The 17,529-nt window shown below is 56.0% G+C and overlaps 2 protein-coding genes across 5 annotated transcripts; both read right to left on the bottom strand.

Annotated features, from left to right (window-relative positions):
• Positions 1 to 981: 981 nt before the first annotated feature.
• On the bottom strand, positions 982 to 5,861 carry LOC130578711 (uncharacterized). The gene is made up of 7 exons (XM_057375001.1): positions 5,813 to 5,861; positions 5,488 to 5,608; positions 4,529 to 4,725; positions 3,438 to 3,616; positions 2,876 to 3,029; positions 2,465 to 2,595; positions 982 to 2,150 (listed from the first exon to the last, which is right to left on the bottom strand). The coding sequence occupies exons 1-7, from the start codon at positions 5,859 to 5,861 to the stop codon at positions 1,302 to 1,304; spliced, it is 1,680 nt and encodes a 559-aa protein (XP_057230984.1). The 3' UTR covers positions 982 to 1,301.
• Positions 5,546 to 15,347, bottom strand: FAAH2 (fatty acid amide hydrolase 2). Of its 4 annotated transcripts, none has more exons than XR_008965915.1 (12): positions 15,133 to 15,347; positions 14,944 to 15,026; positions 14,509 to 14,642; positions 13,999 to 14,208; positions 13,489 to 13,608; positions 12,878 to 13,013; positions 12,462 to 12,579; positions 12,010 to 12,129; positions 10,988 to 11,099; positions 10,158 to 10,352; positions 5,984 to 6,153; positions 5,546 to 5,608 (listed from the first exon to the last, which is right to left on the bottom strand). XR_008965915.1 is itself a non-coding variant. In XM_057374962.1 (12 exons), exons 1-11 carry the CDS (start codon positions 15,328 to 15,330, stop codon positions 9,337 to 9,339), a joined length of 1,602 nt encoding a protein of 533 aa, XP_057230945.1. In that variant the 5' UTR covers positions 15,331 to 15,347; the 3' UTR covers positions 8,527 to 9,174; positions 9,306 to 9,336. The 4 variants fall into 4 exon arrangements, 2 of the variants coding, with proteins under 2 accessions (XP_057230945.1, XP_057230944.1); XR_008965914.1 differs by lacking the exons at positions 5,546 to 5,608; positions 5,984 to 6,153 and adding exons at positions 8,527 to 9,174; positions 9,282 to 9,512; XM_057374962.1 differs by lacking the exons at positions 5,546 to 5,608; positions 5,984 to 6,153 and adding exons at positions 8,527 to 9,174; positions 9,306 to 9,512.
• Positions 15,348 to 17,529: the final 2,182 nt, after the last annotated feature.

The raw sequence follows: 17,529 nt of genomic DNA, 5'->3' as shown, positions 1-17,529 counted from the left end.
AACTTTGTTGGCAGCAAAAAGCATATGGATAATACATGTGCTCCTCAAGCAGCTCTTGGGACTGTCTCTTTCTTCTTTTGTTTATTCAGGTCAATCTGTTCAACGTATCCTCACATCCCTGTGTGGGATTGACCAGGGCCGGAAGACAGGTCCTGATCAAAGCTGCTCCATCACTCTCCCTACAAGGTCCCCAGTCCTGTTAGGAAACCTGTTCCAGCTTGGACTCCTCTCCCCATGGGGCCACAGGTCCTGCCAGGAGCTTGCTCCAGCCATGAGCTTCCCATGGAGTCATGGCCTCTTTTAGGCACCTGGTGTGGGGTCTTCCCTGGGCTGCAGGTGGATCTCAGCTCCCTTATGAACCTTTGTGGGCTACAAGAGTCAGCCTGCAGTAGGAGGCAGGAAGGAATATGGCTGAGATGTCAGGGGTGACTCACCGGGTTAGAACATGGCCCTGTGCAGCCCCAAAGGCTCCTCAAGACTGGCAGCACAGTACCTCCATCCCCTCCACCAGCTGCCTGGATGCTAGACAGCAGTCTCTCACCTGTACCCAGATCCAGAGCAATCCTTGTGAATCCAGGAACCTGTGTTTGTCACCACATTTTGACTCCACTGATCCCCGCCTGAGGCACAGCACAAGGAGGTTTCCCCTTGCCTCTGTGGCTTCAGGCACAGCCTTGAAAAACATCCTGAGGAACAAGCACAGGGCAGGGCTTCTCAGCCATAAATCGCCCCAGTGCTGGCAGCAGGAATGATAAATGTGTCCCACGGTGCTGAAAACCAGATGTTTCCCACAAGACAGCAAGACAGAGATTGTGGGTCCAATTTTCTATCAGGAAAATCCCAAGTTTACCCAGTGCCTTTCCCGACTGCTGTACAGGGAAGGGCAGTGCTGAGTCTGTAACACAGAAACAATGAGTAGAGGAGCCAATCTTCTATAATAAATTAGTGATATTTAAAAGCAGCTCCAGCACACAATCAACATTTCCACAGAAATAAAAACTCCCAATATTCTTCCATTAAAGACCTTTATAAATATATATGTATATATGAACATTACATAAATTTGCATTAATATAGATACTGTATCACACATACACACAGATAAATAGGTAAAAGTTTTTTTGGTTCAGCTTTGGTCCATGCTCCTTTTGCTTTGGCTCAAGAGCACCAAACCCCCAGAGGAAAGTTCTGGATTCCGCCCATCCTTGGCGGCCATGCGTGGAATATGCCTCTGCCTGCCTGTGGGAGCCTGCCCCAGTCCCATCCCGAGCCTGGCACCAACAGGTTGGGACAGGCAGCCGTCAGGGCCGGGGAGGCACCTTGGGCTCTGCTGGGAGCTGGAGGCTGCCAGGGTGCCCCCGCTCGCTATGGCTCACTGCGAGATGGGGCCGTGGCTCGTAGCCGGAGAAGGCAGCTGCCTGCAGGACGCTGAGGGGCGAGGGGGGCAGCTGGCAGGGGCTGGGGACACCCAGCTCTGCCTGCTCCGAGTAGTCTCGCTGCACGGCGCTGTCACTTGGCTGTGGCTCGGTTCTGCCACCGAGCAGGGGTTGGGGAGCACAGAGGAGCTGCCCTCCCTCCTCCACACTGGCTGGGAGCTTCACAGAGCTGAGCTGGACCCAGCACCCATCCGTGTCGAGACTCTTCTGCAGGTACTCCTGGCTGCAGCTTCTGCTCAGCACGGGCAGAGGAAGGTGGCTGTCTGCTCCCAGGGCTGGACACTGGCATTTAGAATAAAGCTGAAGGTGCAGGGGGAGCCATATCTCAGGTACCTGGCTGTCCCTGTCACCTATGTAGCGGCTTCCAGCCAGTCCCACTGGCACCAGCTGCTCTGGCACATCATCCCCATCACCTGCCTCCCCATCCTTCTCCAGCTGTGATGGGACCTGGGAATCCAAGGCATGTCCCAGCTGGCTGTGGGTGCATGATGGGTCCCTTCCCTCAGGGCAGTCTGGGCCAAACCCATTGGCACAGTAGCCCCTCACATCCTGGGCAAGGCCTCGGAGGAGCTGTGGGACCGTGGCTGATGCCTGCCCATCTGTGGATGGCCCGTGGGAGAGAAGCACAGTCTGCAGGAGTAGGACAAGTGGGTGCTCTTCCAGCTCGAGGGGAGACACCCATAAGGCCACATTTGGCTCGCTGCTCTGGAGAGCCTGTGAGGACACAAGCAGTGACACAGTCAGCTTCAGCTGGCTAAAGCCCTGCCAGCTTGGGGGTAATAAATTGCTGAACACTAAGGGCTTCACTGCCTGAGACCCCATGCTCTGCTGTGACCCATGGCTGGCCGATGCCCTCCACCAGCACCTTTTCCTTTGGGGGACAGTGGTTCAGACAGCAGGGGAGGCACTGAGATGGGCTTGGTGTTGTGAGAGTTGGAGGAAAGGAGGTGCTGAGCCCCTGCAAATGCAGGGAATCCTGGCTTGGCTATGGCTACACACAAGACAGAGGCTGGAGGATAGTCACTCACCAGTGCTTTTGGGAGGCATGTCTCCGGCGGGCTGGGGAAGACATGCAACTGGATGAAGCAGAGCCCAGCCACACTCAGTAGCAACAGCAGAAAGAAGGCACTCAGCATGGCAAGGACCCACGGAAAACCTGCTGGGAGGTCATGGCAGGCTGAGGGGTGACTCCAGCACATTCGTCCCAGCCCACCCTCAATTGGCATTTCCCATTCATGTCAGGCTGGGATGTTTCAGGAGGCAAGCCCAAGGCAGATGATGTGCAAGCATTGCCCTGAGAGGCTCCCACTGGGCAGCACTGGGCCACAGCCCTGACCAGAGTGGCTGGGGGTGAGGGACCCACACCTCCACCCAAATCTGTGCTGTGAGCATGATCCAAGATGCAACTGTGCCAGCTGAGCTGGTGAGAGACCTCTCACCTGCAGGGCCTGCTGGAGTCACCAGGCACTGCTCAGCCTCCCGGCTCCGCTCCCTGGCCATGTCTGCAGCCACTGTCCGGACACAGTACTGTGTGCTGGGCCTCAGGTGCCCAAAGGTGCAAGGTGCTTCCTCGCTGCTCCGTTTGCAGGGCACCTGAAAGCAGATGGGAGGGCTGAAGGTGGGGTTTGTGCATGGCTCCACTGCTCGGTGCAGCCTCAACATCCCACTTGCCCCATGGTCCCTCCTCCCATGCACTTCCAACACCCAGTTCTTTGTCCCAGGAGGTGTTCAGGCCCTAGAAACAACTGTGGCGTCACCTTCATCTGAACAGAACCAGTCCATGCAGAATTACCCATGCAGTCTAGGGGAGGGAAGGGGTCTCCTGCCTGGCTGAGATGGGAGCCCTGGACTGCAAGTGCAGGGCACCTCCCACCTGCATGCACAGCCAGGTGTGGGCAGAGCTCTAGCACAGGCACCCCCACACCACTGCAGCCTGAGACGGTGGCTTTGTAAAGCCTGTGCAAGCCCTGCACCTCTGGGCCCTGCCCAGCTACCACGCACCTGCTGGACAAGCAGGTCCCCCTCGTACAGATGCAGCCAATACCACAGCTTCAACAGCACCTGATCAACTGGCTTGTAGGAACCAGTCCTTCTCCGGTAGGGAGTGGGTGGCGTGATGATGTTTACACTGAGGATTTCATCCTGGAGCAGCCAGGACAACTTGGGGGGGCCAACAATTGCTGCAGGGAGGGAAAAAAATTAGAAAATTAAAGCCTTCAAAGGAAGGCAGGCATCTTGCCTCTCCAGAAATTATATTTTTCTGTCTGACATTCCCCTCCCAGAGCACAGAAGCTCCTCAGGTCCTGCCTGGCACTTTGTGCTCTGAAATCAGCTCAACGAGATGGCAACCACCATGTCTTCATGACAGCCAGCACTGCTTCTGCCTCCTCTTCACAGACAGACCTGCAGCACCACTGGTTCCTGCTGCTGAGACCTTCACCCCGAGCCATCCAACAGGGCCCGGAGACCCAATGCCAAGGCCAGCAATCATTTCCTAACTGAATGCAACCAATTCCATGCCAGCTGGATGCAGAGGGAATAAACAAGGGAACACTAACTGCCAATGTACAACCCATTTTGCTGCTCACATATTCAGTTTATTTCAACAACCCCTGTGATGGTGGTCAGGGGAGGGTCCTGAAAATTTCCAGCTCCAAGAGACCAACAGGCTTTTTGGACAGAACAGCCAGTGTGAAAACATGCCACAGAGCAGAGGGTCTGCCCCTGCCCTCTATCTGCCTGCGCCAGCTTCATCTTGCTGGGGCAGTAACTCCCAGACCATGACAGGAGGGAGGTGAGCCTTCAAACCAAGAGGCGTATCCTCTTTCCTGCCTCATCTCAATGCGTTCCCCAGAGACCCAAATTCTCACAGTGCCTTGTTAGACTGGGGCCTCCTATCCATGAGCCTCACTTCACTGTGTCTCCTCTGTCCTTTTGCTCTTCACCCAGCCCTCCTCCAGCAGCTCTGACCTGTCCCTTTCCTCTGGCTCTTGGCTCTTTTTCCCCCAGTATCTTCATATGGTTTCCCACTGTATCCCACCAGATCTCTCCAAGGACCCCTCTCCCCATTGTCCCCCCCAGAAAGAGCCCACCTGAAGGAGCTCCCTGGTCCTTACTGTCTCTGTACAGCTGCAGCTCGCTGGAACTGGCCCACTCAGACTGGTCACCTCCGGCCACCGCTCTCACCCGTGCCCAGTAGATATCGTGAATCCTGTCAAAATACAGCTCACACACCCAGGAGCTTCTGCTGTTCCCCCTGCAGGCACCTGCCTTTGTCCAGTTTGAGGCTCTGCCCAGGGAGAAAGCACAGGGATTGCCTCTTTTCAGCAACTTCCCAGCCCAAAGGGAGGGCTGCCCAGCCACCGCCATCCTGCTCAGGTGGAAAGCATAGGAAAGCCCATGTATCAGCCAACAGCATCCCAGGATGTGTGAGGAGAGTATCACCAGCAAGTTTGCTTGCCTCCGGGGGACAGATGGCACCTGGCACTGCACCCTGACCTGTGCTCTCCACGATGAGAAAACACACAGGATGGCAGAGAGAGTACACCAGGGGGCTGAGGCTGTTGAGGCTCTGTAGTACAAGGGAAACTGAGTGAGTCGTGGGTGACTGCTGAGCCTCAGAGAAATGTGACTTTGGGTGGGTCTAAGAAAAGAAGATAGAGCCTTCCTCTCAGTGGTGCCCAGTGAAAAGACAAGAGGTAGCAGACACAGTTTAAAATGCAGGAAATCCCATTCAGCATAATGGAAAAAAAAAACAAAACCAAATCCAAAACCCCAGCCCAAAAGTAACCCCTTAGTTTGTTACTGGGAGAGTGACCAGGAAAGGGACCAAGCTGTCCAGGGAGGTTGTCCTGAAGTTGTTCAAAACCCACCATGACCTAGTGACAGTCCTGAGCTGACCTTACATGTGCAGGGATGGGAAGCCAATCCCTGCCAACTCCACTGCTCTGTTACTCTGCCAGACAGCAGTCTTCTGGCTGCCAGGGGTCCCCAACAGCCTCTGCCAGGGTGTAGGAGGACCAGTCCCCTTCATCCCCTTCTCCCCACCTACCTGTTTCTCCACTCCACCTCGTACGTGGCATAGCTGGGTGAGCTGGGGTCTGGCTCCCAGCGCAGTGAGACATGGAAGTTCTGTGCCTCCAGCCTCACGTGCTGTGGCCGCAGTAGTGTCCCTGGGGAGGGAGCAGAGGGGCATCAGGCCGTGTCCTGCAGCGTTCCCTGTAGCCATGCTGCACAGCTTTCCCAGCTTCAGCCCAGCATGGGCAAACACTCACTTCAAAGTGTTTTTCACTGAGCACCTGCATCTTCCCAGTCCCTCGGACACTGAGAACACCCTCTCCATACTTCTGTCAAAGTAAGCGACACAGCTGACGCACCAGCAAAGACTGTCGCATCTGTTGCTGATCCTGGTGTTTTCTTTCCCATCACACCCTGAAGATTATTTGGGCTCCTCCTCTTCAGTAGGTCTCATAGGTGTCTCTGTGCCTCCCCCCACCCTGCAGCCAGGACCCCTCCAGACTGTGGTTACAGCTTCAGCAGTGGCTTACCCTGCAGCAGGGAGCAGCTGGCCAGGGACAGCAGCAGGTGCAGGGCAGGACTCATCCTCCCATAGTCCATCCATCTGCCCCCACACTATACTGCCATGCTGGGGGCCATGGCAAGGGACAGGTGTGCTGGAGCTCTTCCGCTACCCACAGACATGACGGGCTGCTGGCACCTGGGATTAGAAACAGGTATTATTCCTAGAAGTTTCAGCCAGTGACACTGTCCCATGGAGTCCACATGCCTATCGTAGCACAGAGGTGCCCACTGTTGAGGGGCAGAAGACCTTCTGCTGCACCCTGGGCATGCAGCAGGGCAGGTGCCTTCAGGGCTGTAGTGACAAGTGAACCTGCAGGGACAGTGATCAGCTGCCACACTCTGCTATGGCACTGTGCATGTGCTGCAGGGACCTTCTGTTGCACCCACCTCTGGTACCCCGTGGTGAGAAGCCATGCTGCCTGTGTCACCGGAATGTGGGTCTGAGAAAGCTTCTCACCTGATGCTCACACCACTGGGGAGGTGACTCAGCCCAGCTCTGGGCATGACTCACACTGGCACAACCAGTTGCACCACTGTCAGGACAGCCCCAGCCCTCCCACAGCCTCGATGGAACTGGGAGGGCACTGTGAGTGACAGCGCCCACAAGGCAAAATGGGGCCCAACAAGGGAACCTCTTGGGCTGTAAGCAGAAACCTCAGACTGTGACCCACAGCAGAGGCTGGTCCCACTGGGCACCTGCATATGACACTTGGCCAGTCCCTCCTTTCCTTGGCCTGGCCCCACTGCTCAGCTACCAGGAATCTTTCCCTGCTCTTGTCAGGTAACCTTCCTCTCCCCCAGCATACATGCAAGGGCTTTGAGGCCACCAATGCCAACCTTCTGGTTGTGGGGACACATCCTTCCATGAAGATGGGGAGCCCCGGGCCACCTCCAGAGGCAGAGGGGTGGGAGCACCCCTGGCCAGACAGGTCACCCGTGGGGCTGGCTCACCACCGCCACTGCCTTGCACTCTTCCCATTTCACACTGACTCTGCTAACGTTACAAGTGCAACCAACTTGGCATGGGAGTACAAAACATTTCTATCCCTTGCAGCATTAAGAGCTTCAATCAAGGACGAACAGTCAACAAGCAGGGACGTGCAGCTGTAAACTGTGCGCGACGGCTGAGGTGAGACCCCCAAAATACCAGACCCAAAGTGCAGGCAGCAGGTCTAGGGATTCCTCCCACCCTGACGCCAGCAAGAACCCCCCCTGGCTTTGCAACAGAGCCTGTGGAAGGCAGCAGCCTTTCTGCCTGGAGGGTGGAAGAGCCTCCAGGACTGTTCCTGGAGCTTGTGGAGGCATAGAGCTGAGAAACTGATGGAAACCATGGGACTGGCTGCCTGCACAGGCAGAGAGAAGGCTGCTCTCACCACAGAAGGCAGCCCACGGGGACCAATGCTTCCCTACAGCAGTGAGGGTGACTGCAGGCCAGTCCCTGCCAGTCACCTTCTGAACCCCAGCACATCCATTCCTCTTCTGCCACAGCCAGAGGGAGAATTCCAGTAACCCTCCTTGTGTTGTGGCAGTAACTGAGATTGTGGGAATTAGCTCCCTCTTCTCTACAAATCCTCTACTCCCCATCACACGACCCTGAAGCACCAGCACTACCCCCTACCTTGATCCAGTGTTTTCTCTCTGTCCCTCGCCCACCATGCTCTGTTAAATGCAACACCCTCAGGTCAGCAACCGCATGTTTGGGTCCGAGCGTTCACTGGAAGCATTACCAAGGTCTGCTCAGCTGCCCGGCTTCCTCCAGAGCGGGGACAGGTCCGTGTTATTTGTGCTACCACGCTGAGAGACGTGATTTGACTTGGGTGGTTTGTGCCTCTTTTTCTGAGCCAAGGTTTGTTTTTTTTGCCTTCCTTGCTTCCTTCTTAGCAATGTCCCAGCAGGGTGCGGGTGCTCAGCAGTGCCCTCTGCACACCAGAATTGAGGCACAGCCCATCACAGCACCCCATTGCAGCATCCTGCGCTACCCCTACAGGGACCATCAGTGGCATGGGGACAGAGTGGAGCACAGTGATCAGGCCACGGGTGACATGCAGCAGGGCAGACACAGGCTAGGCCATCCCAGCAAAAACAATACCAGAAGGTTTTATCCTTGCCAAGACCCGCGCTGGGCACACAGGACCGTAGCCCTTCGTTTTGTCCTGGAGACCACCAGGGGCTCCGGATCACTTCAAGAGCTCCGGGCCTTTGGCAGCCCCACTGGGACAAAACAAAGCTGAACTTGTGCTTCCCAAGAGCTGTGCTATCATTACAAGACTAACAGAGCCACTGCTGGCAACATGTGGGGCTCGTAAGCACCCTTCAGCTCTGCCAGGTGCCCAGCAGTCATTGTCAGCCTGGGCATTCCAAAAGAGCCCTGGAGTGGCCAAGTGCCAACACCTCCACTGCTGTCCCTGCACCACTCAAATAGCCAGCAGTGCTGGGCAGCCCTGACCCATCCTGAGGAGAGAGCTGGCAGGGTGACAACCATAAGGAACAAGGAAACACAGCCCCAACAGACTGGATAGGCTCTTTAATATTTCCCTCAATAAGAACATCTTGTGCTTGCTGCCCACATCCACTCCTGGGGAAGAGACCAGGCAGCTCAGCAGGACAGGTGGCAGGGGATGCCAGTCAGGCACGATGATCCCCCCAGAGAGAAGGGGAAGACAGTGGATGCTTTAGTCACTGCTACAAATGCTCTCAGAGCAACAGCAGTTTCTCCTGACAGCTGCATACATGGCAGAGACCAGCACCCACCACCGCACAAAGCACTGCTGGTGACTCAGGCCTACATCAGACCCCTCAACCCCTCTTCCTTTTTTTGGTCAGAGGGTGGGGGCAACCCTGCAGGAGCAGGAGCAGAACCCTGTAGGGGCCGGCAGGCCTGGGTGCAGCAGGCACAGTCCAGCCCGGGGGGTAGGGTCAGGCCAAGGAGACCCCCATGTGCTCAGGCGGCCCTGAGAGGTGCTGCACAGCTGCCTCCTGCATTCTGGAAGCATGTGCTCTGCCCAACTCTCAGTGTTTTGAAAGCAGAAGGGTTACAGAGCTGTCCATCTCCATGGTCTGGAAAAGCTGTGTGTCCACTGCAGGCAGGACGCAGGCAGGATATCCTCAGACTGTGGCACTGGGGTGCCTAAGGGGTTCGGGAAGGGCAGGTCTCTCCCTGAAAAAAGGTGCCACAGGGATGAGGACTCCAGTGGCAACAGCCTGGCTGTCCCCACCAGCCACTCCCAGGAGGGCACAGGAGGACGTCGAGGGAGCAGGCAGTACCATGATGGGATCAAGCATCAGCGCCTGCCACCGCCTCTGTCTGTGCCTCCTAAGGCTAAACTTTCCCGGGTAACACCCATCCTCCGAAGGCCTTCTCCAGGTACCGGGCCACTGCCAGTGTCAAGTGGTCATTGTAGGCAGCTGCTACCAGCTGGATACCCAGTGGCAGTCCCTCACTGCCCAGACCCAGCGGGCACTGTGTCACAGGCAGGCCCAGGACATTGAAGATGGCTGCAAGAGAGAAGGTTGGAGCAGAGTGAGCACAGCGACACATCACTGCCTGGCTTGCCCACCCCGGACAAGCAGCTGCTGCCACACACAACGCCAAGATCCTGGGAGCTAAATCTCCATGTTGCAGTAAAGAGACATGGTGAAAAGGGATATCACTGGTCAGAGATCCCCAGTGCCCACATCACACTGTGGCATGCCAAGTTTGGGACATTCCTGCCACAGGAACCAGCCCTTTATGACTCCAAAGCCAGGCAGCACTGACACTGGCACTGAGGTGTTCAGGCCGCATGGGAACCACAGAGAGAACCCCAGGCTCTACCCAAGAGATGGCAGCTCTCAGGTTCCTGCTAATGGCAGCAGCTGTAACACCTCTGGGGCATGGAGGCCCCTGGTATCACACAAGTCAGACCTGCCCTGCTCTGGACAGACACCTTCAGCAAAAGGTAAAAGATGCCACATAGCATGAAGCATGACAACCCTCACCCCACTCTTTAGAGCAGCAAGAACCCTCCCTTTGCTGCACAGCCCACTGTCAGCAACGTGAACTCTGGGTACAATACCCTGGCTGCCAGCCCACACTGCTGCCATGGGTAAGGCCATCCCTCCAGCCCTACCTGCAACTCCACAGGAGCCGGAGCTGCTCACCTGTGTAGGCAAAGTTAAAGGGCATGCAGATAGGGGAGTGGTGCTTGGGAGCGATGGTGGGGTGCGAAGGGTAGAGGAGCACCCCGTCAGGCCCCAGCAGTGCCTCCATCTCCTCCTGTAGGCTCTTCCCCATGCTCACCAGCTTGGCCTTCCCACTGAGGTTGAGGTTCACCAGCTTCTCTGTCAGCCCCAGGGCTGTAGCAAAAGGCAGAAATGGGGACAAGAGCAAGTGAGAGGACTGTGGGCTATGTGGGGCCCACAGAATAACATTGCCCAGCCACATGCAGCATCCCCTGCTTCTAGAGTGGCCCTCCAAGTACCCCTCCCTGCCTGTATCCACAGGAGATTGCCCCTAGCACAGCTTTGTGAGTGGCATCCCCTCAGCTCTGCCAAGGGAAAGGCAGAGCCTGCCCCTTCCTTCCAGCTTTTCCAGCAAGTGGGGTAGAGCAGAGCTAGCAGAGCGACCCCAGCGTTCATTAAACAGCAGCACGATAGCACTAATTAGGGTTCTCTACTACCTGCTGCTATGAAACAAGATTAGTGCAGACCGTGACTGCCCCCTCTCAGCCCCTAGCAGTTCTGGCAGGGCTCAAGCACGAGCGAGCCCTGCCCTCAGCTCCATCAACCTCATTTCTTCTCCCAGGACACCCACTCCCATTGATCAAAGATCCAACCAGCTCTCTTGAGCTTACATGCAACTCAAAGACACTAGGCTGCTCAGGGCAAACCCCAAGTTCCTTCACCGGACATTTGAAGGGTATTACCTATACTTCACAATTTGCCCACCCCACCACTGCCTCTGTATTTCCCGGGGCCCCTCCCAGCATTACCGATAGCTGGGAGAGTGTGAGAAGACATCCCCACGAGCCACTTCATCAGCTCCCACAGCGGCCACACTGGCTTCCCGTGGTCCCCCAGCAGGTCTGAGAATCTTTGTGCCTCCTGTAACACACCCACTCCTTACATCAGCACAGCCAACATGAGGCAGGGAGGCACAGGCTGGCACAGGACAGTGAAATTCCAGCTGTCCCATTATCCCAATGTGAGGCGTTCCCACTCTCACACAGGAGATGCCCATCAGGAGCGCTCCACAGCTCTGACACTGATCCAGGACAGCAGCATGAATACCTTTCCCTGCCAGAATCAGCAAGAAGGAGAAGGGAGAGCCCCCCAGAGCAGCACCCACTGACATGATGCAAGGGATAATGTCCCAGAAGCATTTCCTCCTGTGATATGACCACTGGACCAGGAAGGAGGCAGAGGAGCCAGACATACCTTCCTTAGTGGAGGTGGGGTGTTTCATCACTGCCTCTGTGCCAGGAATGCACAAGGGTACAACACTCCCAGAAGTTAATTTTATTACAAAATACTTTCCCGCATGCACAGAACATAGTACAGTGGCTGCAATTCCAGGGAAAAATAACACGGGCAGGCCTCCTGCTGGAAAGCTACTAGTCCCCTGCCTGTCCTGGCATCCCATAGGACATTAATCCCAGCCTACAAGTAAGAAGACACAGCATGGGGCAAAGAGCAAGGCAGGATGCCCCCTGTTTGCCTGACTTACCAACCTGCATGGAAAAGATCAAAAAGGAGGTTGCCAAAACAACCTCCCCCTCCCTATTACCACATTGCTCCTCTGCATGAGGAGTATGGCTTCATCCCACAGGACAGCAAGGGAGAACGGGCTGTGCAGCTTTAGGAAGAGGTGACAGGAGGATTGGGGAAGCAAATGGAGCAGAGAAAGCCCCTGGGAATCTTTGGGAAGCCTACAATTCTCCACAGCTGGCCATGAACAGCTGATTCTTCCCTACCGCCACTGAAGTTGTGCCTTTGCCAGCTCACTCTGACATACCTGCCCTTCGCTGTCCTTGGATGACATCATGGCTGACCAGATCTGGAAAGAATACTTCATCTTGTGGAGTGCCACACGCTGAACTCGGACCCCGAGGTCACTTTCAAGGTGCTCCACCACCTGAAGGGAAGAGCAACGATGGGTTTGCTTCCACAAGGATGTGATGCACTGCCATCAGCCCATGGAAACTACGGAGAAGGGGGTAAAGGGACCTACTCGCAAGATCTTGCCCTTGTTGTTTCTTTAGTGCAGAAGAATTTCTTTCCACTTTTTAACCCTTGAAAGCATGGGACTGGGATGCAAAGCTGCCTTCCCAGCCCTCTATCCTGCCAGTCCCTGCAGAAGCCACACACAGAACAGCGCTAACCCCTCCCTAGGGCTCCTTTGACTGGTTTCCTCAGGTTCTATCTTCAGGCTCACCCCAGTGAATACCACACTCTGCTGCTTCCTACCTTCTTTTGGGCTTGCAAGATCTCCTTGTCCACAGGTGACACAAAAACAGACCCGCCATCATGATCCATGCAGTGGAATTTGATTTTCTCCAGTGACACTTTCTCATTCAGTTTCAGCCTGGGAAAGAAATGGTGCTTCATCAGAAATCCATCCCTGGCTCCTCTGCAGCTGCAGAGTGTTATGTGTTGTCAGGAGACACTGCTTTGTCCCCAAGGGTGGGAAGGTGGGACCTTGAAGACACACAACCCATCCAGCTGCTCATCCGCCCCGTCAGTCCCAGAAAGTTTCTGTTGGGAAAATCCTCATCTCTCTCGTCAGGGGTTCAGATCTGTCTCGTACAAAGGACTGATACTCTATGCGGATGGGAGAGCTGCTGACTCCAGCTCGGTAGCTGGAAGCAGTGGGACCAACTCACTTGCTGACCCCGGAACCAGCCATGATTCTCAACACAGGCTCCAGGTCCTCCGCGTAGCGGCACATGGGCCCCGTGCACAGGTAGCTGGTGCGCACTCCGTGAGCGTTTGGAAACTGGCCGTCGTTGGGCACCACCCCTGGAAGCAGAGACATCTGCTACCACCCCGAGTATTGCCTCCAGATGGGGGTAGCCCTGCTGGGGGTCTTTGGGTGCAGGGGGACATGGTTCCCCAGGGATTGCACACTCGACAAGTGCTGGCAATGTGCACAGGGTGGGGAAGAGAGGAAAAGCATCCAGTCAGGACACTGAAGAACAGAGAAACACCCCAACAGATCCCAACCCTGTGAAAACATCCCACGCTGAGGATGCAATACTTGGATAAACTCCCTGCCATGTCCCATGTGCCTGGCATTCTGCCACCAAAAGCTTCCTACTGCCAAGCCCAGCAGAGCTCCCTCAACAAGTTTGTCCCATGCAAGGAGTTACCTGGCTCCTCACAGCAATCCCACCAGCACAGGGGTGTCCTGAATGGGTTCATCCCACAGCCCCTATTCCACCTCATGGCATTTTTGCAGGCAGGGAGGAGGAGGAGACCCCCACACCTGCCTTACCTGTTGTGGGTTTATGGCCAAAGACTCCATTGAAGAAGGCAGGCATCCGGATGCTGCCGCCAATGTCAGAGCCCACACCTATGACTGAACAGGCAGCTGCCAGGACACTGCCCTCCCCACCTGCATGGAAGAAAATATGGCAAAACCCCACAGGTTATGGTGCAAATCATCCAGCAAAGCAGGAGCACTTCACAGTGAAGGTGGGGGCTTAAAAAGCAGCAGAGGTGGGGGGCACCCTGGCTTCAGTGATGGTTGGGGAACAGCTGGGGGATGTAGGCCAAAAGGATTTTCCTGCCAAAGTATGACAGAGCAAACTGAAGCAATGCCAGTGAAACACTCAGAAAGGGCAGCGCAGCTGGACCTCCCAATAGCCTACAGCAGTGCCCAGGAAAGAGGCCTGTAAGCTTTGCAGGGCTATATCAACAGCTGTGTGCAGAGACTTGGAAGTCTTCCCCTGCTGCATTTTAACCTGCCACTCATGCAGGACTGTGCCGAGGTGCTGGGGTTCACCTGAGCTGCCGCCTACAATCCTCTGCAGGTCGTAGGGGTTGTTGGTCCGCCCGTAGATCCTGTTGCTGGACTCGTACCACATGCAGAGCTCGCTGCAGTTGGTGACACCCAGTGGGATGGCACCTGCCTGCTTCAGCCGTGACACCACTGTGGCATCCGAAGTGGCGATCACGTTGCGGCGATTGACCAAGCCAGAGGTGTTGGGCATTCCTGTGGTGCCAAGGTTGACAGGAAAACAGCATCAGGGACAATGCCCTGAGATGATCCAGGGCTGCAGGAAGCAGGTTCCCAGCAAGGACTGCTCCTCTAAGGCACCACAAGCTCTGCAGCACCTGTGTGCTACAAATGAACACAAACACAGAAATCCGGGCAGATTTTGGTGCAAACCAGGGAAAGGGAAACTACCTCCCTCCAAGCACCTGCCACAGCCACCCACCACTCTGGGGAGCACTTGGCCAAGAGGCAGTAAATCACAACCTGTGAAGTGGAAAGGCACGAAGATAAACGCACCGTAGAGAGAAAATGCCTCCTTGACAGTGATGGGAACTCCCAACAAGGGGAACTTTTCCTCCAGGTAGTCATCACCAGGGCCCTCCGAAAGCAGCTTATCGACCTGCCGGGCTTCTTGCAGTGCCTCCTCAAACCTGCAACAAGGCACCTGGCAATGTTCTGGCATTGAATTAATGAGGTGTGGGGGTCCCCGCAGGGCGCGTAGACCCCCAATGCGGCAGGAGCTTGTGAGGGAAGGCGAGGCTGCCTGGTCTTTGCCAGAGCCAGGAGCGGCATCCCGGCCAAGCCGCCGCCAGGCGCTCAGAACGGCGCCGCTACGGTGGCGGCGCAGGGGTCCCCGTGCCCCTGACGTGGTGCGGCGGCCTGGCCTGGTGCCCAAGAGAAGCAGGCGGGGAGCCACCGTCTCCTCGACCGTGCCCTCTGACCACAGCTCACCTGTCCTTAACCACAGCGTTGATGAGGGGATTCACCTCCTTAATCCTCTCCACGTACGCCTCCACCACCTCGATGCAGGTCACCTGGGAAGGGGCAGAGCGGGAACCGCGGTCAGGCGCTGGCGCTGCGCGGCCACACCGGGACAGCCGCTGTGGCGCCGCTCCCCTGGCCCCGGGCCGCGGGGGGTACCTGCCGCGCGCGGAGCAGCGCCGCGAGGCGTCGCGCGGACAGCAGCAGGAGCGCGCGCCGCGGCGGAGGGACGGCACGCGGAGCGGCACCCGCGGGCCCGGCGCGCGGCGGCGGCAGCAGCGCAAGCAGCGCGAGACAGGCGCGCGACAGCAGCCGCAGCAGCAGCGCGAGGCAGCGCTCCGCGCGCGACAGCGCCATGCTGGTACTGCACGCGATGCTCCGCCCTGCGCGGAAGTGACGTCAGGGCGACGCACGGCCCGCGTTGCCGTGGCGACCGTCCCGCCGCGGCCTGCCCGGGCCCCGTGCCTGCCAGGGGACCGCGCCGGGATCGCGAGCGCTGCCCGCGGGGGAGGGTGGCACGCGTAGTCTTGCCCGCGTTCTGTCTCGCTACGCGGGGCTTATCTCCGCTCTGCTCGCCCCGGGCCGGCCCGCTCCTCTGCTTCGGGACAAAGGCAACGGGTCGGGCGCGCGAGGTGACAGCGGCGCTCCCGACGTGCGGCGTGTGCGCGTTAGTGAAACGCGCCCTGGGCAGGGGCTGCACTGACAGCCTTACCTGGACAGGTGCGGCGGCAGCCTGAGGCGCCAGGGCTGAGCCCAGCAGCCACAATGGCCCTGGGCTGCCCGCTGGAACGTCCCGTGCTGGGCTGTGAAGGAGACGCTTCCCTTTGCTGCAGAGGTTGCTCGTCCCCATCCAAAAGCCTGTCCTCGGGGTCAGGCTGTGCATACGAAGGCTCTGTTGGGTGTTACCTACCTAACAACGATCAGTTTAAGGTACACATCTAATTACAATATTCTTTTCCATTATAAACACTGAGCCTCATTCTCAAGCTTTCCTCTTACAAGATCCATTATTATCACACTTACTTTTAAACATGTTCTGAGTTGTTCAAGTGCTCGATTATGGAAACTGGAAGACCACTGCATAATCCTCAACCCTCAGGGCAAAAGAATTGGTAATGCTGGGGGAAAAATAATGACTTTTAAAGCAAGGATTTAAGCAGCATGTGAGTGGGCCTCACTGCATATTTTCCCTTCCACATAGTTGGCAATTGAATTATCAGCACAAAGCAAGGCTACAAAGGGAAAATCTTTTATGACCGCAAAGTCAACATATCAGCATTTAAAGAACAATCTGCAGCACACACACCCTAGAAGGGCATTGGCCAACCTCTGTCCCCTAAAACCTAAGCTGACTTTGAAGTTATCTTGATCATAGTTCTTTTTTCACAATCTTATTAAATAGACTTCTTTTCCCCCTGCTAAATGCAAAGGGAGAGGAGAGGGAGAGGGAGAGGAGACAGGGTGAGGGTGAGGAGAGGGAGAGGAGACAGGGTGAGGGTGAGGAGAGGGAGAGGAAGTGGAAGCTGCTTTCCTGCTTGGTGTTTCCTGTGCCCTGAAAAAGCAGATAGCTGCTCTGTCCACCTGGGTTTGATTACCAAGTACCCCCAAGAGGCTCAGGAAGGCCCCTCCAGGTGTAGAAGGCTGGGGTGTCCTGTGCTTCCCCAAAGATAAGGAGAAATCTTGTCCCCCACTAATTTTAATCCCCTGATGTCTGCATTTCCCTTAGGAGATTGTTCCTGACTGCAGACACCAGCCAGCTTGGGGGCATGTACTAGCAGTGCTGTGCTTGGTGGCTGACAGTGCATGGATGGATAACAGCTGCTTTTTCCATTACTTGCTCATTGCTGGAATGCCGATGGCCTTATCCAGGCCCTTAGGTAGCCTTTGCCTTTTCCTCCATGATTCTAAGAACCCACACGCAGTTGCAGGAGGGTTGCAGCAGGTTTGTGCACAGGTCCAAACCTTTCCTCACATCTGTGTCTGCAATCACAACTCAGAGCCCCTGAGTCACCTCCTGAGGAGCAGCTGTAAGGCAGGACAAGCCAAGTCTGTCTGGGTAAATGTTCTGGCAGCGTTGGTGGTTGCATCTTTGGTTTTGCTGGCCTGGAGATGGGGATGATAAGGGCTCCCTCAGAACTCAGGTGTAAGTCAGGCATTCTGTCTTCAGTCTTCCAGAGCTGAAATAGTAACACTCCTCTGAACTACCCTTCTCAATGTAATCCCAGCACTGCCTTTGTCAGTTTTTGCTCTCATTCTCTTGATGGATTTGCTGGTTTTGCCCCTTCAAATCCTGCCCAAATGTTGGTAGAGACGGGTACAAACCAAAACATTTCTGTCCTGGGTCTCTGCTTCTGTTGCTGCTCTGCAGAGACCTTCCCTAAGCTCTGGAGTTTTGTTTGCCTTGGGAAGTGTTTTCCTTAATCTTTGTATTTTAACATTTCAAGAACAGAACTTTGAAATTCATACTGGATCAGCTGCTGCTTTGGTGATCTGTGAGCTCACTTTGTCCCAGCTCTTCCTGCTGCACACCAGCTCTGTCCCAGATAGCAGCTCAGG

This window comes from Malurus melanocephalus, unplaced genomic scaffold (genome assembly GCF_030028575.1).
Source record: "Malurus melanocephalus ecotype Western Australia unplaced genomic scaffold, MMel_1.1 scaffold_237, whole genome shotgun sequence".
Lineage (NCBI taxonomy): Eukaryota > Metazoa > Chordata > Aves > Passeriformes > Maluridae > Malurus > Malurus melanocephalus.
The sequence above is the reverse complement of the archived record's forward strand: the minus strand, read 5'-3'. Positions and strand labels throughout refer to the sequence as shown.

Excerpts from the sequence above, each read along its gene's own strand:
- LOC130578711 (XM_057375001.1), bottom strand. The coding sequence starts at position 5,861 with ATGGGAAAGAAAACACCAGGATCAGCAACAGATGCGACAGTCTTTGCT. Across the intron at positions 4,726-5,487 it reads GAGGTGGAGTGGAGAAACAG|AGCCTCAAACTGGACAAAGG; the intron begins GTAGGTGGGGAG and ends CTCCCTGGGCAG. Across the intron at positions 2,596-2,875 it reads GACTCCAGCAGGCCCTGCAG|CAGGTTTTCCGTGGGTCCTT; the intron begins GTGAGAGGTCTC and ends ATGACCTCCCAG.
- FAAH2 (XM_057374961.1), bottom strand. The coding sequence starts at position 15,330 with ATGGCGCTGTCGCGCGCGGAGCGCTGCCTCGCGCTGCTGCTGCGGCTG. Across the intron at positions 12,130-12,461 it reads TCTTGCAAGCCCAAAAGAAG|GTGGTGGAGCACCTTGAAAG; the intron begins GTAGGAAGCAGC and ends TCTTCCCTTCAG. Across the intron at positions 11,100-12,009 it reads CCAAGGACAGCGAAGGGCAG|GAGGCACAAAGATTCTCAGA; the intron begins GTATGTCAGAGT and ends GGTGTGTTACAG.